The following is a 23,704-nucleotide window of genomic DNA, read 5'->3' on the forward strand; positions in this document are numbered from 1 at the left end:
TTAGCGGGACTGCAAGTCCCAGCAGGCAGAGCGCGGTGTGTACTGAGGACACGCGCGCAATGTCTCGTTGGCCTGCTGGGACACGTAGTGCACCAAACCTTCCCCGGCCTCGTCCCAAAGCGGGCGGGAAGCAGAGAGAGAAATATCGCGGTACTTGGGCAAAGTTCTCGCGAGAGTTGGTAAGCTGCCGGTGCGCATGTGGTGGCGCTGGGCACGGCAAGTTGTGGGGGACGTTGGGGTCGCGCTGCTCTCTCTTCTCTTTTCTCCCTCCTCTCCTGTGCTCTCTCCTCCGCCCCACACCCCTCCAGCTCTCACGGAGCTGTGGCGGAGGGCAGGGATCAGGCCAAGGAGGAATTCAGGGGGTTTTGCGCCCCCCCGGGAGCCATTTTGCCGGCCCCGTTCGCACCTCCAGTCTTGACCCTGAACACTGAGGGCTGAGCTGCTGCCCCTGCACCGCGTCCCCGCGGGCAGCTGGAACAGAGATGGGGAAGGCGGCGAAGCGGAAGAGAAAGGTGTCGGTGCCCTCCGCAGCAAAGGGGCCCGTGAAGTCGGCGATGGCTGTGGTCAAGAGCAACCCCTTTGAGGTGAAAGTCAACAGGCAGAAGTTTGACATCCTGGGGAGGAAGACCAAAAATGATGTGGGGCTGCCTGGTGTCTCACGGTCCAAGGCCATCAAGAAGGTAAGAGGATATCCAGAGCAGCGAGGAAGAATGGTGTCTGTGGATATGGGAAAATGATAAGGCTGGAGCCCTCTTAGGTGAAACAAGCGACTACCTCTGTTGTGCACAGGAGGAGTGGCCGGTCACCTCTGATGCTCGGGGGTGATGGAGGACTCGGGGAATGGCTCCTGCCAGCGCAACCCACAGGGTTCAGTAGTACAGGTCTTCCTTACTGCTTGTGTGGGAATGGTTCTCTTCGCTAGTTACCCAGGTCCAGAATACAATGGCACGTGTTGTTGGCGAGTAAGTAGTGGACCATAGAGTCCATTACATTGGTTAATTCTGCTGATCACAGGATGTTAAGCTTCTTGATAATGTAACGTTGGTGTAAAAGTGAAAGATTGAAAGGGCACTAAGGTCGGGATGCAGTGAGAAATGTGTAGCTACAAAGAAACTACTGTTGATCTGGAAAACAAATGCAGCTAATTTTTTGTGCACTGGTTAAATAGAGATGTCGTAGAAGTATGTTGGGATATAATGATCTGTCTTCTGCTGTCATAAGAATGACCATACAACTTGAGTAATTTCTTTATCTTCAACCCTTGTACAATTTTCAAAATGCCTCTTTTTCTTTCTCTATTGCCATCAGTAGCTACCTGACCAAAATCTGTGATGCATAAGGGTGAGAGAGTGTGTCATACTATGCATCTGGGATTCCAGCAACCTACCACATTCTTGGGTGAAACACTTGACTTTTTAGTGGTCTGTCACTTCAGACAAACCAGCAAAGTTAAAACCTCTGTAGATTAAGTTAAAGCTGAAAAAATGTACTTTGAAAGTATGTCCCTGAGATTCTCTGACATGTTAAATACATGCTGTTGTTGAACAGAATTTAAAGCACTTACTGAAAGGGCAAGTGCAGCAAAAGCACATGGTTTATCAACAGATGGTTTATCATTTTACATGCATTGTGAAAGGTAATGCATTAAGTATTTTCTTTTTTATCAATAGGAGAAGTAATCAATTGAGTGAAAAAAGACACAGAAATGCTTTCTGGTACAAAATGTATTAAGAGGTATTAATGTTCATATACAGTGTTTCAGCTGTATGATATTTGTATGGTTACTGTAAGTAAATAGAACTGGCACAATATTAGATGAAACCTGGGTTTTAGTGTCATTTACAGCAGCATCTGAAAATTGTGGATGCTCAGAGAGGCTGCAGAGGTCTAGACTAGGAAACCCGGCCTTTTCCTTTAGTGAAGCACTTTGTGAGATTCTGGTAATGTGAATGGCACAGTATCTTTCTGTAAGAATCAATTAATGTGCTCTAAATAAAAACAGATATTTCTTCAGCCTAAACACAGCCAACATTTTCTTTCTTTAGAAACTATATAACATCTTCAGCATGAAATTGTAAATTAGCTTTCAGATTTTGTTACTGTTTGTCAAGATTTTTGGAAACTTCATGAATGTTGTACATCACATTTTAGGATTTAGGGTTTTTTTTAATAATAAGATAAATCAGATATTTATCATTAATTAGTTCACTGGCGTTTGTCTCCTCGCCTGTCCCAAAAGTAGAGCACATAGTAAGTACCTTTTATAGGTGTGATAAACTTCTTTTTACTGACTGGATGCTTGACCTCCCCATGCTCAACAGTGACACAGGGCTAGATGTGTGGATCCACTTCAGTCTTTTATGTCTTAGATGAAATGACCAAAGAAAAGTTCAGCTGACTTTTGCTAGCTTTTTTTTGCATTCTGTAATATGTTATTCTTAGTTTTCTAAGCTTGAGATGCATCAAAATCCTCCAGTGTAAATGCACAGGTTTTGTATGTGATAAAAGTGAGGTATGGAGTAACATGTTACCTTCACATGGATGCTTATGAGAGAACTTAATCTGAATGTACTGTATGAGCTTCCCGTCTTTTTTCCATGTTAATTTTTCCTTCTTTCATTGCATTCTGGTAAATTATTATTTATGATATAATGGCAATATAAAGATTATTATCTTGACAGGATACCATGGAGTCTTTTTTACATTGACTTTGGAAGTACTCTCTGTTCTTTTAATTCTATCTAGTTTTGTCCTTTTCCTTCTAGCGCAATCAAACATTACTGAAAGAATATAAAGAAAGAGAAAAGACAAATGTGTTTAAAGATAAACGTTTTGGTGAATATAACACCAAAATAAGTCCTGAGGAAAAGATGATCAGACGATTCACTCTGGAAAGACAGGTAAATGATTAAAAAAAAATACCAACAAAAGAAAGCCAAACATAAAACCACAAGGCACGCTTGAATTTTTACGTTGGGAGCGCCCCCTTAATAGAGGGTTTTGGAGGGTAATGCTTTATTTTTGGTTTTATAGGTTTGGAACTTATGAAAAAGGAATTTTTTGTGTTTTTTGTGAAAAAACAGAAATTTTTTCATTAAATCATTTTGGTTTTGCAACACAACTGTTTGAAGCAGAGATTTCTTTGAGCACTGACATGCAAGAAAGGTAGTTATGAGCAGGTTCATTGATTAGTTGGTTTTCTTTGATTTCTTTGTTTTAGGAGTTAAATTAGGAAAATGCAGTTGCCATCAAGTATATTCTGTAGCTGAGTAGAACTCTGTAACTTGCTGTCATTCTGTACTGTGAATTGAATGCGCAGTACTGTCCTTTCTGCCTCATCATACTTCAGAAGTCTCTAGAATTAAGCAGTGTAATTTTTGTAGGTAGAAGGCTGTTTCATTAGGCCTGAAATGCAGTGATTAAAAATTGATTTTACTGATACGTAGAGTATCTTCAACTTCCCTAGATTTCCTGAGTTAGTCCATTTGTAAAAGATAGATGTGACACTCTCTCACTTAAAATTTATTTGAACGAAAATATTGGCCTGGCAGTCTCTTCAGCTAGCACTAAAACTGTAGGCGGTGTTACTTCATTGTCTGAGAACTGAAGATATTTTGATATTTCATTGATTTGTTTTACTGTTCTTAGCAAAATTATGGAAAGAAGAGTATCTATAATCTTAATGAAGATGAGGAATTGACTCACTATGGCCAATCTTTGGCAGAAATTGAAAAACTAAATGATATTGTTGATAGTGACAGTGACACAGAGGAAAGAGGAACACTGTCAGGTAAGAAGTCCCAGCTGGTGTTTCACTGGTAATTTTATTACTGGTAAACATGTACATCATGTTCAGTACTGTCTCTCAGTGAGAGAGAATATCATGTTCTTGGTTGAGATATTTAAACCAAATTTGATTACTTCTTAGCCACACATAGACTGGCCCTCCGGATTTTAGCAGGGGTTAAGTTGGACATAAAACTGGCAAGCTTCTTTACTCTATGAGCTTTTCACCATAAACAGGTACCTGGATTTTGAGCCCTTTGACCAGAATCTGAAGTGTGAGTTTTCTGGTTGCTTTCTTGCATCTCTGGACCTACCTGTTAGATAAATACTGGAAAAAAGTATGATCCTACCTCATACCAAGTATTTTTCAGTGTAAATTATGTGTATGACACAATCTCTTTTGGTATGACTATTCCCATAGGGATGGAACTAATGCATGATTAGTTCAATAGTTAAAATTGTTCCCATTCTCAAAGAATAGGGAGATACTGTCCTAGCAGCAGCGCTCTTGCAGTCATGTGGATTTGAAAGATTCACATTCTGCTTTTTTTCCCTAGCTGAATTAACTGCTGCTCACTTTGGAGGGGGTGGAGGCCTCCTTCGTAAAAAAGTATCAAGTGAGCAGCGAGATGAAGAGGAAAAACCTAAGTCTAGGAAAGAACTCATCGAAGAGATGATAGCCAAATCTAAACAAGAAAAGGTGAGTTTTTTAGCCCTGAAGTATAAGTAAGCATGGTTAAGAAGCTTTCACCATAGTGGCATAGATAACAATGAAGAAAGCTTTTTCAGAGGAGTCCAAGCTCCTTGAATAAAGTCTGATTTTGTAGGCATTTTAGATATAACTTGTTTAGCTGACATTCTTTTGTATCTCCAAATCTCCCCTTGTGTTCACACCTGTTTTCTGAATGCAAGCCATGTACCCTTCAGCATAGCTCTATACTGCTTCTTTAAAAAGAATGTTTGCAGCTTCAAAATGTTAAGTATTTGAAATTATTAATTTGTGAAAGACAGTGTTTTGGTTTTAAGTTGTAAATGCTATGTCATGTCCATGTGAACATAACTACTGCATTTGTCTTTGTTTTATTTTTCTAGCAAGAGAGGCAAACTCAGAGAGAAAGTGCCTTAGAACTGACAGAAAAACTTGACAAAGACTGGAAGGAAATCCAAGCCCTTATTGCCCGCAAAACCCCAAAGTCAGAGAGCAAGGACAAAGAAGTAGAAAAACCCAAGGTGAGGTTTTGACTAGAGCAATTTCCTTGGTTCTAGTAACTTGTAGTTTTGACTTGTAGTGGCTGAAGTATAAGGCCAAGTTCATCACTTCATAAAACAAAATGTTGCTGCAATTCACATTGAAGGAGTTGCTGTAGTTTTAGCACAGTCTCATCAGTTGGAGGAATATAGGTTTTTGTATGATTTCTCTGATTTTAATTAGTTATTGCTTTTCTTTAGTTATCAAGTGAGGGCGAGGATGCAGACTGAACAACACTCTTGACTACAGCTTATTTGTAGGACAAATTTTCTTGAAGAATTAAAATTGTTGGGAACACTGACTTGAGTGCCTTTTGAGTGTTCCTTTGATAGAAAAGCCTGTACTTGACAGTAGACATTTACTTGTTGAAATTGGGCTCTGTCCCTTTCAAGAAGGGAATGAAAATAATTTACTTTTGAGTAGGTATTCTATGGTCTCATGCCTTTTCTATCATTTGTATTCTATACTAAGGGAAATAAACTTTTAAATCTAAGTATAGCCATTGTATTGAGCTTTTTTATTTTTCTTCTAGAAATGTGTATTATTGTGCGTTTCCATTTATTGTTTTGCAGTAGAATCCAGATTTTATAAAATCAGCTAATTAGTTCAGACTTGCATTAAAACCCATCTGAAAGTACAACAGAAAAATAGTGGAGCAGAAGTTCATATTTTGGTCTGTTGACTTCTGGGTTTAAGTTGCTCTGTGGCATGTTGAAGCTCATTGAATATCAGCATCCCTTTTTATTATCTTTAAGCTAGGCTTCTGTGTAACAGAACTAGCAAAGGCTTATCTCATGTGACAGTGGAAAATTAAATGTATCTTATAAATTTATTAATTCTGGTTGTGTTTTGTTAATAAACAGTATTTCAAAGGGCTTCTAAAGTAATAAGTTATCCAGTTATTATTTATGATACTCTTTTTTTAAGATTTTCAGTTGTGACTAGCTTAAGTAAGGAAGGGGGAAATTCCAGGAGAGTTTCCCTTCAGTTATTCTTATCGTTCCTTGTCTTAGCTGAGTTGAGTGTTCTTGGAGCTTGCTTTGGAAGCAGTCCTTTCCTTTTACCTTAACAGTCTGATTTCTTAGCTGTTATTCTGGCAGAGGGATGGCTGCAACATAGAATAATAAAACTTAAGATAATAAACAATTGCGTAAATATTTCTTTAGCCTGATGAATATGATATGATTGTTCGAGAACTTGGATTTGAGATGAAAGCAAAACCTTCAGAAAGGCTGAAGACAGAAGAAGAATTGGCCAAAGAAGAGCAGGCCCGGCTCCAGAAGCTCGAGGTATACCATTTATGGCTGAGATTGTTTGGGGCCTGTCTTTTGGGAATGACTGTGTAAATTCATTGCTTGACCTTAGATTGTAAGTGGCTGTACTAAACTGCAGTTTGTCAGAGGCTGAATTCAGGAAATCTTCTGTTTGTGTTTGTAATCTCATATTAAAACAAAAAAGAAAACCCATAGGCCTAGTATGTGACTGTGGAGGTTTATGAAATGAATCTTCCTTCAATAAAAAGATAATACTTTGATTCGCCTTTAAATGTTTTAAATTATTCAGAGTTGAGGTGCTTCTAAGTTAGTGGAGTATGATGTTGCATAGAGTTGAATTAATACACTGGGCAAGTAATTTACTGCTTTCTTCTGCTGTTGCAAGAGCCTTTCAGCGGTAGAATGTGCGTAGCTTTGCTTTGCAGAGAGATACGAATGTCTTGGGAAATGTTGCGTGCTATTTCTGTTACATGGAGCACTGAGTGTTATGGGAAAATGGAATAATTTGGTAAATGTTTCATTTTTTCTTTCTTTTTGTTTTGGTATAATAAGAACACATTTAAGACTGTAGGGAATTCTGTACCTTCAGATTACAGTAGAACAGAGAGACTTTTTTATTTTCTACTGTTACCCTCCTAGATTTCGATGCTCAGTCTTTATCCCAAGAATCTTAGGATGTGGTTGTGTTCACTACAAGCTTGTTACATACATGCAAAACAGATAAACACTGTAGAATCCTGAAACACTTTGGAAGCTCTTATTTTCTAATAATGATGTTCCATCAGCAAAAGAGATAAATTTTAAACCAAGAGAGCACAATGCTTCTGGTTAACCCAGTTTTAAAGCCTTTTAAATAAGCTAATCCGGTTGACTGTGTGCTCTTACCAGACTGTACTCTCTACAAAAAATAGGTATGGTCAGCTTTTGCCCATGATTTCTAAAGTTGCTGGTTTTTTGCTTTTCACCAATTTTTTGAGTAATCCAAATTAACTGTTTTTTCCTTGTGTTTTCTTAGCTGTAGTATATGAGAGATCTTCTGTTTTGGTGTAGTTACCTGATGGAGCTAAATGTCTCACATCTGTGTGTGGTATTTCTTGTGAAACACAGGCAGATCGGTTACGTCGAATGCATGGAATAGATGAAGAGGCAAATAAAAAGAAACCCAGTCACATGTCAGCTGATGATCTAGCTGATGGCTTTATCCTGGATAAAGATGATAGACGTTTATTGTCTTACAAGGTAAAGTTTAAAATTTCTGAATTTTCAGAGGTCTATAAAGAAGATTAGGAAAAAGCTGGCAAGTGAACTCTGTGGAGATATTAATCCAACCTCCTGCTCAGAGCAAGGTCAACTATGAAATCACCAGTTTACTCAGATTCAGCCTGTAGTTGGAAAATCTCCAAAAATTGAGGCTTCTCAGAGAGATGCACACTGACTGCTTGTACTGTGAAGAGATTTTTTAATCTCCAGGCTGGGTAAGCCCAGGTCTGCCTCTTCTTGCAGAGCGGGTGCCCCAGCCCCCAGTAGTCTTGGTGGCTTTCTGCTGAACTTGCTGCAGTTTATCAATACCTTTATTGCATTTGAAGGCCCAAAACTGGATGCTGTGTTCTGTGTGGTCTTAGAAGTGTCAAGTCTCCTGACTGTGTTCCTGCTCTTAGAGTAGCCTTCTCTGCCACTGGCCTGCTGGGTTGAAGAGACTCTTGAGCATTTTTGGTTTGTTTTTTTGTTTTGTTTTTTTTTTAATTTTCACTGTATTGGTACAGCTTCCACTAAATTTCAGCCTAAAGATTAGTAGATTTCTGACATATAAGGTGTCAGAGCAACATAACCTTAAAGCTGATATTACGAGTCGTGTGACTGTGGTGCACGTATGGGCTGATTCTGTCCTCTCATACACAAGTAACAAGGGAACTGCTGTTCTTGAAAGGGAGAAAACGAATTGTGAATGTGAATTTAAACTGATGATTAATAAAATCAAGATGGGACCAAATATGTATCTGATATGCTATTTTAACACATAGAAGGAATATATTTTTATATGAAGAATGTTTCTGTAAGTGATGTTGAAATCTTTTAATTATCATCTTGTAGTTTTCCTTCTCTGTGGTTTCTTTTGTTCATCGTATACTACCTCTTCTTACAGTTTCTTACAGCCCTTTGAAAGTACCCTACTTTTTTATATCTATATGTATGTTCTCTCCCAAATATTCCTTATTTGCTATTGGCACTGCTGGCATTCACTGCCTGGTTAGGGTAGCAAGGCTTAAAATCTCTTCTTGCATATTTAAGATAACTTTCCGTGGTGATTGTGGTGAGGTGCTGCCACTTTATCCATGTTTTCTCTATGGACAGGATGGAAAAATTAATATTGAAAATGAGGAGGAGGAAGGAGAGGAAGAAGGGGAGGAAGGAGAGGAAGAAGGGGAAGAAGAGGAGGAAGGAGAGGAAGAAGATAATGAGAATGAAGTAGAAAGTCAGGAAGAATCTGCAAGTGAAGATGCGGAGGATGATGCAGCAGACAGCCACTTGGATCTTGAATCTGATCTTGAGAGTGAAGAAGAAGCTGCAGGGAATAAAGAGGAGAAGAAACACAAGGCAGATGAAAATGAATCACAGAATGTGGAGAAATTAGATCCAAAGAGAGAAGCTGCCAAATCAGAGCTTCCCTATACATTTGCTGGTAAGCAAAGGACTGATCCAGAGACCCCTTGTTGTTAGGAGGTGTTTAATAACAGTTAAACTTGTTTTTCTGCAGTTAAACGGTCAGTTCTCTTTCCTGTAGGTCTCACATTCATTCACAAAGTTTTGCTTAATTGTATTCTACTATTTGAAGAGCAGCTGTTCTTAGTAAGCAAACCTAATCATGCTTGGAGAAGTAGGAACCAGATCTGTTTCATCCTAGAGCAGTTTCTGTGCCTCTGAGCAGCATCAGAATTTGAAGATAAGAACAGGGGAGTAGAACAAAATTACCCATTCTCCTTTCTGAAGGCAAACAGCTTATCCAATCCAGAGTGCTACTGTTTTACCTAAGAGAAGCTAGAGTAGTATTCTGTGATCTGTGTTTGGTTTGATGTTTTTGTCAGAAGATGCTTGGAGAGACAGGATTCTGAACTGTGATGTAACGTTGCATTATTGTAGAGACACTCTGGCTGGTCTTGGGTCCATGCCTAGCAGGAAGGAGGAGATGCATTTCAAGTAGTACACAAAACATTCATTCATATTAAGTACATAATTCATCTAACTATTGTCCTAGTGTAGATTTCTCTAACAAAAGTATCTCTTGCAAGATTAAACAACCTTTCAAACAACTTCCTTAAGTGCTTGTGTTTTCCATCAAGAGAGAAGATGACTTACTACACAAAGCCTTTTGAATTGCATTCAGGCTTTGCTTTAACCCAAAAGCAGTCATCCTAAAATAACTCAAAAAAATCACAATTAGTTACAATGTCTTCTAGCATGTTGATTTCTGTAAAAAACTACATATATGCCAGGGTTGTTGGATTTTTGGGTGTTTTTAAATAATTTCCTACTTGTGGCCATATTGTTACTTTTCTTAATGTTCTTCACACAAAAGCTAATTAGGTGTGAATTAAACATAAAACTAATTGTATTATGGTAATCTTTTGGTTAAATGTGTGTTTAGGTTTAATTCTGCTTTATGTCAACATAGCATATGTGGTAAATAGAGGATGGCTTGAGTTTTAAGCATTGAAAAACATGTTATTTTCTGACTTAGGTTCACAGAAATAGTGCTAATAGATTATTAGTGTTTAAAAGGTAATTATTTAAAACACCTGTGGTTTCTTTTTTTCTGAACAATAGTATTTTCAGATTGGAAATTTGTTGCACATTCACTTGAATTAAAGATGTAAAGTTCGAGATTTTTGTGTGGTGAATTTTTGTTTTTATTTTCTAGTTCCTGAGTCCTATGAGACATTTAAGTCTTTATTGGCTGGAAGGACAATAGAACAACAGCTTATTATACTGGAGAGGATTCAGAAATGCAATCATCCAAGCCTTGCAGTGGGAAACAAAGCAAAGTTGGAAGTATGTTTTATGTTTAAAGTAACTTTTAATTCCAGAGTAAGTTTTAGTAAATATTCAGGGAGCAGTATAAAATATACATGCTTCTTTGTTGTGAGTAACGATAGAATTAACATGATAATATTAATTTTCTAAGTCTGTATCACTGTTTAAGAATATGTGCAATGAAGAAAAACTTAATAATTTTAACATATTATGCTTCTTGCAGAAATTGTTTGGCTTCCTTTTGGAATATATGGGAGAGTTAGCAACTCTGGATTTACCAGAGCTCAGAACAATTGACAGACTGGTCCTGTAAGTATTAAATCCTATGGACTTCTGTTCCTTCAGGGTTTAAAAACAAAAGCTACCTAGAGTAAGGCATTTAAATTGTTGCTTGTTTCAAATATCCTGTAGAAATTGTTGGCAGCTGGTAACCCTCAGCCTTTACGTTTTAACTTGGTTTCATGTGTTACTTGATCTATTAATTGGACCAAGAGATTTTCAAAACCTCAGAATGTATCTTTTGATCTGTAAGGTGCTTTTTGTAGGTAGCAAATAAGTAGTACCATACATGCATGAAACTTCTGTATAGGAGGTTATTTAGACAGCTGATATAGAGGATTTTAAGCATTGCAGTGACACTGTGAAGTTTCTCTTGCAATCTCTGCTCTTCCCATGAGTTTTAGTTCTGTGAATTCACTCAGGGAGCTAGATGAAAATGGAATTGAAAGTGTTATAGTAAGCTCTTATGGAAGTTCCAACTAAACACTTTGCAGGAAGTTGTCAGTTTGGCATTGTTGTCTTCAAATACCTGACAGGCAGTTAGGCTGTGAGGAGAGAGCCAAGTTTGTCTCAGAGGTATACAGCAAAGGACAAGAGTCAATGGGAAAGGGCTTTGACAAAGGAAATTGCGATTAGATTTAAAGGAAAAAATCTTCTCAGAAAAGGTAATGAACATTAGTTTCCCAGAGAAGCTGTGAAGATGAACAAAACTCAACAAAGCTATGAGCAACCTGATCTGGCTTTGAAGTTAGCCATGCTTTGAGCAGAGGGCTGCATCAGATTATCTCCAAAGGTCCCTACCAAACAGAATTGGTCTGTGGTTCCTATCTTTACTTTGCAGGATAGAGAGCTTTCTTTCAATAAGTTATTTTTATATAGTTTTCAGCAGATGTTTTTTGTTTCATGCTGAAGTCGGTAAGTTTTTAAAAATCTGTTACGTGCAGCATTAGCTTTTATTGCTCTGTTGCATTCTTCAGGAAGATAATGATGGCTCTGAGCCATTGATACTGTCACACATGGTTTGTACCAAAGAGGAAATATGTTTTGGTTGTCTTTTAGTACTGGGATATATTAATATCACTGCAGACAAATTTCACTGAAAATACTGGGAGGCCAAACAGATGCAGGCTCCAGACTGCATATGCCTGTAGGCGCTAACCATAGGCCAGGGGCTGATCTAACTTTGTGTTTGGGATTTTTTTCTTATTTGCAGTAATAATTTTGCTAACCACATTGCTGCCTTACATGTTGTTTAATATTCCCTAAGAGTGTTTGGAATAGTGGGCTGTCTAGTGTAAGCCAGCATACTTCATTGCAGCAATATCTAAAGTTAGGAGATTCAGAAGGATACTGAATAACCATAGCCAATGGTTTAGGAGTGTATTTAATGTTTAAAAATATTTTTTATATAAGATTTAAAAGCCTACAACTCAAGGATTCTCACAAGGCCTAATGAAAAATACATGCCTCTGTAAAATAAAGTATTACAGTAGTAATCTATATTCTAAAAAATAAACATTAGTTGCAGGCAATTTGTTATTGTAACAGTGTAGATGGAACACACGAAAGCTTCCTATGGGTGCTTAAAAATCAATTTTTTATTAACATCAGTGGTGTAACTTGATTATTAAATTTCTTGTTAATAGGCCATTGTACAATCTTTGCCAGATGTTTCCTGAGGCAGCCAGTGACAGTATCAAGTTTATCCTTCGAGACGCTGCACATGATCTGCAAGAAGTAATTGAAGTCAAAGGCCGTGCAACATTTCCAGGTTTAGACACGGTAACAAATGCATTTTGCTGGGGTTATCTCTTTGCATTAGTACAGAACGGTAATAAGTGCAAGATGACATTATGTAGTGAATTATTAGCATCTATGACTTTTTAGGTTTTCAATATTTTAAATTGCCTTTCTGGGGATAACTTGTAACAAAAACCCCCGCAACAACAGAAAAACCCCACCCCTATAGAAGCAAACAAAAAATACACACACATTCTTCAGAGTAGAAGTGTGACTATGGAATTAATAAGGGGAAAAGATCTTACAATTGTCTCTACAGTTTGCATAGCAGAACTTTGTTTTCTTGGTGAAACTTAAATAGGTAGTTTTAGGAAGAAGTGATGTTATCGGTTATGTTGTGACATGTTTAAAAAAAGTGCTCCATAGAAGTGTGATATCTGCAATATCTCTTAGGTTAAAATAACAAAAGCACCAACCAACCAACCAAAAAACCAACCAAAAAATTATTATTATGGATATAAAAATACAACATTTCTTAGTACTTTATATACGATAATGGCCGAATTAGTGGCTTGGAAAGAATTTATTTCCTTGCTATACTGGTAATATCCCATCTTCACTTTCCATGTTAAATGTGAACAGATTCCTTTTACAGTGTCCAGGTAAATGGCTGCTGAAGAATTCAAGAAGGCAGCATCTGGAAAATGAGTAATTTCTAATTGTAGTAAGGTTTCAAAGACAAACCATAAATCTAATTCAGAGGGTGCTACTTGTTTTCGGTCAGCTTGATGAATTGCTGCTACCTAATGGAATAATTAAACTATTGAAGGAAAATAGACTGAAGGCTAGGTTCTTACAGCTTGGAAGATATATTGAGTTCTTCTGAAGAGTCTTTATTCAGGATATTTTGGGTTTTGCAGGAAATACATTATAGGGAGCTTTTAACTTCTCTTTTTAATTTGTAACTGTCACCCTTGTAACACCAGTCACACTTCTGGCATTCATTCCTTTCACTGGACTTCCAGTTTGCGGGCCATCATGATCCTTTAGGGTGGAATTATATCACTTTGTATTCTCAAAGCACTTGTTTAAATGAATATTCCATAGATCAGTTGTCTTAGTAGGCATTTCATATGCCTGCTGTTATCTTAGCCTGCAATTCAGAGTATTTAGTAACCAAAATACTTCAGGAGAGTATTTGTTTACAATGAAGGAGGAACAGAGAGGAAGCATTAAAACTTTACTTCCATCTGCTTTACTGTGTAAATATCCACTTAAATAATTTTCATAATTACCTTTGATGTTTAATTTCCATATGGTCTTGACAGGTCAGTTATAGGTTTCTCAAGTCCCCTTCAGTAAAAGTGTACCTAATCACTGCTTAGTTCTTTTGGTTGCAACTGTTTTTTGGTGTGTGCCTGTGCCTGTTCATTGTCTGTGTTGAGGACTGGTTGAAAGGTGTCACAGGTCCTGTGTGGCCACTTCCTCCTGTGTTTGTGGTGTGAGAGTGTGTGATCGTGGTGAGCTGAAGGGGATCAGATGTTCTCATGAAGTAAATGGGGGTGGGAGGCAGAGTTCCTTCTTTGTTGCTTTTTCAGCTGCCTTAGTCCGATGTTAGACCTATAATGGGTGTCTCATAACGGATATTCCTTATTCTCATCTAACTTAAACAACTGGCTCAATAAATAGGTTGTGTATCATACCAGATTTTTTGACATTTATTGTAGTATTTTTGACTATGGTGTGGCAGTTATTCATTCAAAAGTTGCATATGTATAAAGTCAAGATCCTGTGAATAATATCTTAACTATATTTTGCCTTGTTCTGTTTTATGTGCAATCAGCTTATTTATTTGAAAATTGTATCTCTGCTGTTTCCAACTTCTGACTTCTGGCACCCAGTTGTAACACCTGCTTTTATGTACATGAGTCAGCTGCTTACTAAGGTATGTCTGTGATGTACCTCGGTATATAACTTCACATGTATTGTTTCTTCCTCGGACTCCAAATGTGTACATTAGCATTAATATATATATAGTGGCAATGTACTTGCAAAGGCAGCTTTGTGTTTGGTATAACCACAGAGAGTAACTGGAAGAAAGGGTAAAGAGGAATACACCCTTGCAGACTATAGTCCAACTCACAAAACCTTATCTCTTCAATTTTTCAAGCTGTCGCAAAAGAATTCCTTCTATGGGAAATTACATGGGACTAATAGAACAGACTGAATACAATCTGAAGTCATTAATTAGTGGTTTCTTTTCCATATATTGCATTTCTTCATATTTGAGAGGTTATGTACTTAAAAATTGGCAGGATCTGTGTTCCTTGAAAATGTACCTAATGCAGTGCACCGAGTTAAAATATGTCCTTATTTTTCTATCCTAATATCCTGTTTATATGTTTCGAAAGTCTTGAGCTAATTGTTCTATTGCTGCCAAGTTGCTCTGAGCATTCTGTTTCACTGGTTCATTTCTGAAGAATTTATTGTTTGTCGTTTAGCACCTTCTAGTGGCTAAATGAGTTCTGATAAACCTGTTACTCAGTCCTGCAGATACTCTTCAGTTGAGGACCAGGGAAAACCAGTGTGGTTCTCATGAAAGATCAAAGTCTGTAATTTTACAGACTTCAAATGCTTACAATGTAGTTAATAATTCATCTTTTTGGGAGATCCTGCATTTGTGATGTATGATGACTTTTAATTAGGAATATTTTGTTCTTTTTATTTCTTTTAGTGTCGCATTGCAACATTGCAAGATGTTATTAAAGGGTTATTTATATGCTGTTTGTTCCTGGAATATGTATCTCTCTCCAGAAGATTTGTACCAGAGCTCATCAATTTCCTTCTTGGAGTACTTCACATCTCTCTACCCAAAAGCCAGGCCCAGGGTGAGTTTGTTTAGAGTAGACAAGTATTTTGTTTAGAGTCTCTTTGAGTGTTGGGGTTTATCTTCTAAATTTTTTAAATACAAATATTTCACACTGATTTCATTGTTTTTTGAACAAAAGGCCAAAATCATCTGCTAGTTCAGCCAAACACAACCTTCATTCTTGGGCATCTTGTTATGAGCTAGATCCTTTAGTGTTGTTGGCAGGAAGGAAAGGACTGAAGTTATTAAAGGAAATGAACTCATGTTGGCCACAGTGCAGTATTTTTGCAATGTTGTTGTTCTAAACAGATTGTGTGATTGGACTGTGTTCTGAAATTTAGAGTTCCTAATGGATTCCTGAAGATACAGTACCCTGTAACTTCACAGTGAGGCAGCAGCTCATGCTGCAGATACCCTTCAGCTAATAGCAATATCACCTAAATGAGAGATGAACATCACAAAACTGGTATTTTTCCTTATTTGACATGGATTTGTAGTAGTATAATAGAGGGCAGCTATCCCCACAAGCAGGATTAGTAACATAAGTGTGTTAGCTTAACAATTTGCACAGGGACAATTAAATTATCTCCTCAGTGTGATTCCCTATGTTAGAATTTTTTTTTAATTTGCCAGTCTCTCCATTTTTTTTTTTTTCCTTTTATTAGTTTCTGTCTTTAAAGTTATTCTGGTTCTGGGGCTCTTTTCTGTTGAACAGTTCAGTGACAATAATTTACTTTTGAGGAGTTTTGTCAGAGCGTAGTAACTGATTCATGTGTTAATATCTCTGTGTGGGCACAGCATGCAGGAGGAGACTCTGCAGGCAGGATATTACCAAGTGAAAAATTAAATTATTTGATAAACTCACAAGATATCTGGGATTTAATGAACTACACACTATGTATTAGTATGCTTATCACTCTTAACAAGATCCTTAAGAATCTTGTCTCTAATAGGTGAGGAAGTTTAGCTTCTGTCAGTATTCCAGTACTTCAGTAGGCAGCTCCCTTCCTTTCCCTTCAGGACTTTTTTGCATTTCTATGCTGACTTTTTTTTTTTTTTTCATTTTGAATATTTGAGCTACCACTGATCCCTTTTCTCAACAAACCTATCACTGCAGTTTCACCTAGGCTGTACTATACAGACCTTTCCCCAGCTGCCTCTCACAGCTTAGCAGTTTCCTCTGAAGTGTGAGCCAAGGTTACACAGCTGGGCTGCATCAGAGCTAAGCCCTGGATTCTCAGAAGGCCAACAGCTGAACCCTTAGAAGGAGGTGGGAAGAGGTTATGGAGTGGGTGGGTTACGTAGTACTAAAAGTATTTTCTCTCTGTTGTGTACTCTGTTAATAGTATTTGATCTACTGAGGGTTTTGGTAAAGTTAAAATAGAGGATTCTGCAAAATTAAATAAGAAACTTGAAAAATATTTAGTGGTAATTACTGATCAATTGTTACCTTGTTTAAAATATTTCTTTGTAATCCTGTTTATTTTGCACTAGTTAAATTTGTACGGTGTTGGTTCCTGTTAGCAGTGAGGAAAAGCTCAATAAAAGATACATTAGAGGCCCAGTGTTCTCTTTGAGAACTTTCCAGTCAGCATTGATGTTTTGAAGTTCCCAATGTATCCAATTGTGTTTTTAAATATTCATGGTGGAAGTTTTTGTGGTAGTTCTGATGGTTAAGCTATCAACACACAATATTTTAAAATAAGCAGACATGCTGCTCTTTGGAATGTTGATGCATCATCACACCGAAAAAATTCTTGGTGTTCAATTTTAACATTAAGTAGAGTCAGCAAATAAACTCATAATGTTTTAATTTTATTATCTTGATCCGTAAATTTCTCACTTGAGAAGGATATATGGAATGCAGTTCATAAAAGACTGAAATACAGTCTGATTTAGAGTAAAAACTATTACCTTAGAAAAGAAAAGCTGTAGGTAGAGGAAGTGGGAAGGAGTTGTCATGGTTGATAGCTTTAGCTAATTGAATTGTTAATGAGAACTGCTATCCTCTCACAAGTAAAGCAGATAACAAAACTCACATACCTTACTTCCTGATCTTGCATAAGCCTGTGTGTGTCACAATCTCTTACAACTTTGAGTCTCAAGCCTTAAAAACCTTTATTTAAATTTTCTTCTAGCCTGTCTTTGAAGAGTCATGTACAGGTTGTACAGTATTTAAATAATGTGAACTTCAAGTTTGAAAAAGTTTTGAAGTCAATTCCACTGCAAGCTTGCAGGACATAAGGAAAACAAAGAGGAGGAAAAATCCCGAAGGTCCAGCGCAGAGAATGCAAATTATTTTGTCCCCTAGCCATGAAATTCCTCAGATGCTTCTTTCATGTTGCTGTATAAGTAGTTTCACAGATCAGTTTATGATCTGTGCATAGGGATTCTTTAGTGTTTTCCATATGCCTTGCTTCAGCATATATTCTATGTTCCATGCTCCACCTGTTTTAAAACCCCTCAGCTGGAGTGGGAGAGGACTTTACAGTTCTGACGGCCCCTGCTATGGGCTCACAGGAGAGGTTCTGTGGCTGCAGCTGTGGCTCTCTGCTCCAGGTCCCTGTGCCTCATGGCCACCTTCTGGTCAAAGCCATCTGCTTGTGACCCCATGGGAAAGTTGTGTACCTATCCAGTGTTCCCATCCAACCTGGTCTTGAACACTTCCAGGGCTGGAACTTCCCACAACTTCTCTGGTTAGCCTATAGTCCAATGTCTCACTGCTCTCATAGTGAACAGTTTCTTCTTTTTATCTAGTGTAAATCTACCCTCTGTCAGTTTAAAACTGTTACCCCACATAACTACACTTCCTGATAAAGAGTTCCTCCCCATCTTTCTTGTTGGCCTCACTTAAATACTGGAAAGTTGCTGTAAGGTCTCCTCAGGGCTTTCTCTAGGCTGAACAACCCCAGCTCCCTCATATGGGAAGTGCTCCAGCTCTCTGGTCATCTTCATGGCCCTCCTCTGAATGCTCTTAAGCCAGGTCTGTGTCCTTCTGTGAGGACCTCAGAGATGAACACATTCCTTCAAGTGGGATCTCATGACAGTGAAGTAGAAGAATCCCCTCCCTTGACCTGCTGCCCACACCACTGTTGTTGCAGCCCAGGATGCATTGGCTTTCCGAGCTGCAAGGGCGCATTGCCAGCTCAGAATTCAGGTTTTCATCTACCAATACCCTGAGTCCTGTGCAAAGCTGCTCTTAATCCACTCATACTGCCCAGTCTGTATCAATATGTAGGATTGCCCCAACTCAGATGCAGGACCTCACAGCTTGTTTTACTGAACTTCATGAGGTTCATGTGATCCCACCTCTGGAGCCTGTCAGGGTCCCTCTGGATGGCATCCCCATCCTGTAGAGTATCAAGGACACCACTCAGCCTGGTGTCACCTGCAGGCTTGCTGAGAGTGCACTCATTCCCACTGTCTGTGTCCCCAGCCAAGATGTTCAATATCTCCGGTCCTAGGACAGAGCCCCTGACACTCAGCTACTGGTAACTGATCTCCATCCAGACATGGAGCCATTGGCCACAATTGTGGCTGTGACCATCCAGATAATTGATTATCTGCTGAGTCATATACCTGTCAAATTCATGCCTCCAGTTTAGAGACCAGGATGTTGCACAGGAGAGTCTCAAATGCTTTGTACAAATCCAGGTAGATTATATCAGTTGTTCTTTCCTTACCCATCAACGCTGTAATCCTGTCATAGAAGGCCACCAAACCTGTCAGGCACAATTTGTCTTTGATAAAGCCATGTTGCCTGCTACCAAGCACCTCTGTGTTTTGTCTTGGTTTCCAGGAGGATCTGCCCCACAATCTTGTTGGGCACAGAAGTGAGGCTGATCAGCTTGTAGTTTTCCTGGATTTCTTCTCTTTCCCTTTTTAAAAATGAGGGTGGTTTTTCCCTTATTCCAGTCACTGGGAGCTACAACTTTTCAAATATGAAAGTGGTTTAAGAGCTTTATCTTGCCATTTCCCTCATGACCCTCAGATGCCTTAAGGTCCCAGGAACTTGAGAATATTTAGGTTCCTTAGTCTCTAACCTGACCTTCTGCAGTGGACAGTACTTGGTTCTCCCAGTACCTGCCTTTGGATTCTGTGACTTGGGCATTGTGACTAGAGCACTGATTTATGTCCCCATAGCTCCAGTGTTTTCCATTGTTTTAGAAAAACATTAGAAATTTAGGAAAAAAAAAAAAGTATTTTTAAAGGTAGTACAATTAGAATTGTAGAATGAGTTGGCTGTTTTTCTTCAGAAAGAGTGCATAGAATTGATCTTGTTTAATGACTGTTGTTCTTGGTTTTTTAGGCTATACTGTTGTGCATCCATTTACACCAGTGGGGAAAAATTTAGAATTGTTATTGGTGTGTGATAAGGAGGATCTGAAAAGTTGGGAGAAGCAAAATGTGCCATTGAGTATTGTGACTAGATTAAAGGAAACCAGCAGAACAGAGATAAATCATACCAGGTATGTAAGAAGTGCAGAACAACAGAAAAAACACCAGATCATCTGTTGTGTTATGTCAGTGACAGTGCTCTTTAGAAATAAAAACAAGAGTAGTGGATAGTTCTGCTGTGTTCAGTGCACTGACATAAAGATTCGTTGCTGATGGAATGCTTTTGGTATTTGCTTAGGGGAGTGAATTTTTTAGTCTGAATTAGCAACTGTTTCTAGTTGTAACTGGTTCTGCCAAGCGGTCTTAATGGATTCTGCTAACAGTCCAAATTTAATTAATTCAGCTGATTTTAATTGAAAATCCACTGCAGTTTCTGCACTCGAAATTACTAATTTTTTGTGCATTAACAGGTTATCATGTCTAGCCCTGTGTTTTGACCTTATTAAAAAATGTGCGGCTCTCTATGAACCTTTACCATCATTCCATGAAATAATGCATCCTGTCAGAGTACTCCTTACACAACATGTGCCAGTTAATGAATATCCTGAAAAAATGCAGGTATGTATTCCTCAGGATCTATATGATTTGTATGTTTTTTTAATAAATTCTGTGATCTTCATCTGTGCATAAACAAAAAAAACCAAGTGTAAGCATTAATTTTTTCAAGGGTCTGGCATTTTGATGTTCCTGTGGAAAAAAAGCACAGAGAATATTTAGAAAAGGTATTTTTCCATTGTATGTGGTGTCTTGCCTATCTAAATGAAGAGAACAGCACTTGGCTTGTTTTAATGTAGCATTCCACGAGTGACATAATTTATAAGAGTAATATGGACATCTGGTTACTCTCGTACAACTGGGGAGCTAAAACTTATAACTGTATAGGTAAAATGAACACAAATATGCCTGGTCAGTTCCTTGCCGAGGACAGTTGCTTATTTTCTAGCAGTGAGATTCAAATTTGTAATCTGTCTCTTCTGAATGTAGCAAAATCATCTTCTCCTCAAAGAAGCACTGTAAAATGTCCTTAGAGAACAAAGTTTTATTACTTAGATGAAGTCAAATGGCCTATGTTTTTGGCCATCAAAATAAAAAAAACCAGTCATTCTTAAAATTGCCATGAAAGGAAGAGCCTGAGTTAAACTGCCTTTAGTCTTGCCTCTTCATCTGTTAGCTGAAACTACCAGCAGGCAGACCTTTCCTGTTGTTCATGATACCATTTTAATAGACTTCCAAAAGCTTTTAGGAATTATCCAACTTGGTTTACAGCCTGTCAGTGTTAGCACTGTCCTAATGAGTAGCTGTGTTAACCCAAGGAAAAAAATGCATGAGGAGAACATTACTGTTGATTCAGTTTACAATAGATTTTGATTTATGGTGGTTTTGATATGCTTTTACAATTGTAATTTGTTCTGCATTTTCAGGAATGGTATCACAGTGCTCTGAAAGAGCTGGAGAACAAAGTAAAACACTATACCCCACTGATATGTGAGAAAAAGAAGCCAGTGCCATTGAAACAGTATACTCCTAAAATTGTGAAAGTGTAAGTAAAGAACACTGGATGCAAAGGAAAGGTGCATTTCAACCTTAAGATTTTTAGCAAGCTAGCATGGATTTGGAAAGCAGGATACAAAACAGAACTGTTTTTCTGCTAGATTTTGTGCATAATTCACAAGAAGCCATCTACTTGTGTGGTAGGGAGGGAACAAAAATAAAGGAATTTTAAGAGCAAATATTATCTTGTAGGAAAAATAGCACTGAAAGTCAACTCGTGCCCATATAATGAATTGTAAATTAGCAAATTTCAAGATGATTAGATGGTTATTATCTACTTAGGTGCTTTACTGAATGCTCTGTCAGGTACTGAAGTCAGAAGAGCAAGTAGTTCATGTGTATATGAAATATACGATGGTAAAAGATGGATGGTGAAAAACACTAATTTAGTGTAGTAGGTAATAGAACAGTGTTCTGATTCAGGAAGTCTGCTTTATATTGGCTGCTGATTTATTTAGCCATATTGGTTTACTACAGGGGCACAAAGTGTCTGCTTTATTTATTCTAATAATTGAAGAGGACAGCTTCACTCTGCCATACACACTTATCCCATCAGACTTCCGTAAAAACCATCTGCTGAGAAGGTCTGCAAAAATTTAAGATGTATGGGGAAGTTCTATCTTTCTGCAGATGACTTCCATTCTTTTGGTCTAGCTTTTTTTAGTCTGTTCAAAGTGCAGGCTGCATATGGGAAATTGAAGTGTGGTCATTGGCATGATGATGAGGTGAAGCTAGAAGGTCTGGTGAGTGTTTTTCCAGTATGTTCGTTGGGCAGCTTCTTATTTTTCAGCTTATTCATATAATATGCAGGAATTAAAATACTGAGTTCTCATATAAAACCTCTCATTATCAGCATGAAAAACTTGTGGGTTAAAGGTGTTCTGTGCTCATGCATACATTCTTACTTCAGCTTAGAGTTTGGAAGAAAGCAGGCAGGCAGCAAGAAGGAGCAAGAAAGAAAGCAGCTGATCCAGAGGCATAAACGTGAACTTAAAGGAGCCATTCGTGAGATTCGGAAAGATAACCAATATCTGGCTAGAATGCAGCTGTCAGAAATCATGGAGAGGTAACGTAGCCTTTGTTTCAGCACCACTTTGGGGGTTGTTCTGCTCTGCATTCATTTCTTTGCTGTGTGCTAAGACTGACATGAATGATCAACCATACTAAACTTAATAAAAAAGTTATAAATTAAATAAAATGGGAGAATCAAATAAAAATAAATATACAAATAAATAAAATTTAAGGAAAACCAAACATTTTCAATAGAGATCATTTAAAGTATTTTCAACTTTGCAGTTTCATTTCTCTAGTTTAAGAGGATGCAAAATGTTTTTATTTAAATGGTGTGTTGGTGAAATTTAAGAATTGTGTGGCTTTTTATGAATTAGTAATTATTCTCCAATTATTACTTCCCCTAATGTAATCTTTCTGAAATATTTTATATGTTGATTGTTTGTTTTACAGAGATTCAGCCAGGAAAAGAAAAGTGAAAGAGCTTCTTGGTAGCCTTGCTACACAGGAAGGTGAATGGAAAGCAATGAAAAGGAAAAAATGGAAGAATTAATTGGGACTATCTACAGCAGGAAGCTTGCTGCCATATAAAACACCCCAATCATGGTTTTTGAACAGATTTTAATTACATTTTTTGGATGCATTGTTTTTGAGGAGACAACATCATTGGATCTGTTTGAAAAAATGAACCTGCTTATTAGGAAAGTCCACAACTTTTCAAAAGGAGAATAAAAATACCAGTTTTGTACATGGCATGCTTCTGTTTTATTTTAATGAGAACATTTGGATGAATAATCAGCATTCTAAATCTAAAACCTGATCTCATGCACCTAACTTGAACTACACACACACAAATTCTACATCAGAAACCTTCTGTTACTTCAGGCTGGTGACAGGTCACTTGTGAGGTGCCATTTCAGGGCCAGTTCTCTTCAACAGCTTCATCACCAACTTGGACATGGAAATCAAAGCTACACTGAATAGTTTTGCTGAAGACACTGAACTGGGAGGAGCTGCTGACTCCCTCAGAGGCAGAGAGGCCCTGCAGAGAGATTTTGACATTCACCAACCATGTGAGGTTCAACAAGGGTTCAACAAGGGCAAATGCTGGATTCTGCACCTGGGGTGGGGCAGCCATGGATGTACAGACAGGCTGGGGAATGAGGGGCTGGAGAGCAGGGCCATGGAAAGGGACCTGGGCATGTCCTGGTTGATGGAAAGTTGGGTCTGAGCCAGCAGTGCCCTGGCAGCCAGGAGGGACATCCCTGTCCTGGGGGTACCAGGCACAGCATTGCCAGGGGGGCAAGGGAGGAATTGTCCCTCTCTGCTGGGCTGGGGCAGCCTCACCTTGAGTGTTGGATATAAAAGCTACAAGAGAGTGCCCAATGGAGAGCAATGAAGGTGGTGAAGGGCCTTGAGGGGAAGCCGTGCGAGAAGTGGCTGAGCGTGCTTGGTCTGTTCAGCCTGGAGGAGAGGAGAACAAGGAGAGACCCTACTGCAGCTACAGCTTCCTCATGA

At 38.3% G+C, this 23,704-nt stretch overlaps 1 protein-coding gene across 1 annotated transcript; it reads left to right on the forward strand.

Moving 5' to 3' along the window:
• Positions 1-165: 165 nt before the first annotated feature.
• Positions 166-22,939, forward strand: NOP14 (NOP14 nucleolar protein). The gene is made up of 18 exons (XM_015623777.3): positions 166-680; positions 2,766-2,900; positions 3,649-3,790; positions 4,344-4,486; positions 4,879-5,016; positions 6,202-6,324; positions 7,417-7,548; positions 8,662-8,989; positions 10,226-10,356; positions 10,562-10,647; positions 12,264-12,399; positions 14,201-14,302; positions 15,092-15,245; positions 19,536-19,695; positions 20,035-20,182; positions 21,046-21,164; positions 22,086-22,241; positions 22,640-22,939. Exons 1-18 carry the CDS (start codon positions 483-485, stop codon positions 22,737-22,739), a joined length of 2,631 nt encoding a protein of 876 aa, XP_015479263.1. The 5' UTR covers positions 166-482; the 3' UTR covers positions 22,740-22,939.
• Positions 22,940-23,704: the final 765 nt, after the last annotated feature.

The sequence above is a fragment of the Parus major genome, chromosome 4 (genome assembly GCF_001522545.3).
Source record: "Parus major isolate Abel chromosome 4, Parus_major1.1, whole genome shotgun sequence".
Taxonomy (NCBI): domain Eukaryota; kingdom Metazoa; phylum Chordata; class Aves; order Passeriformes; family Paridae; genus Parus; species Parus major.

Excerpts from the sequence above, each read along its gene's own strand:
- NOP14 (XM_015623777.3), top strand. The coding sequence starts at position 483 with ATGGGGAAGGCGGCGAAGCGGAAGAGAAAGGTGTCGGTGCCCTCCGCA. Across the intron at positions 681-2,765 it reads GGTCCAAGGCCATCAAGAAG|CGCAATCAAACATTACTGAA; the intron begins GTAAGAGGATAT and ends TTTTCCTTCTAG. Across the intron at positions 12,400-14,200 it reads CATTTCCAGGTTTAGACACG|CTTATTTATTTGAAAATTGT; the intron begins GTAACAAATGCA and ends ATGTGCAATCAG.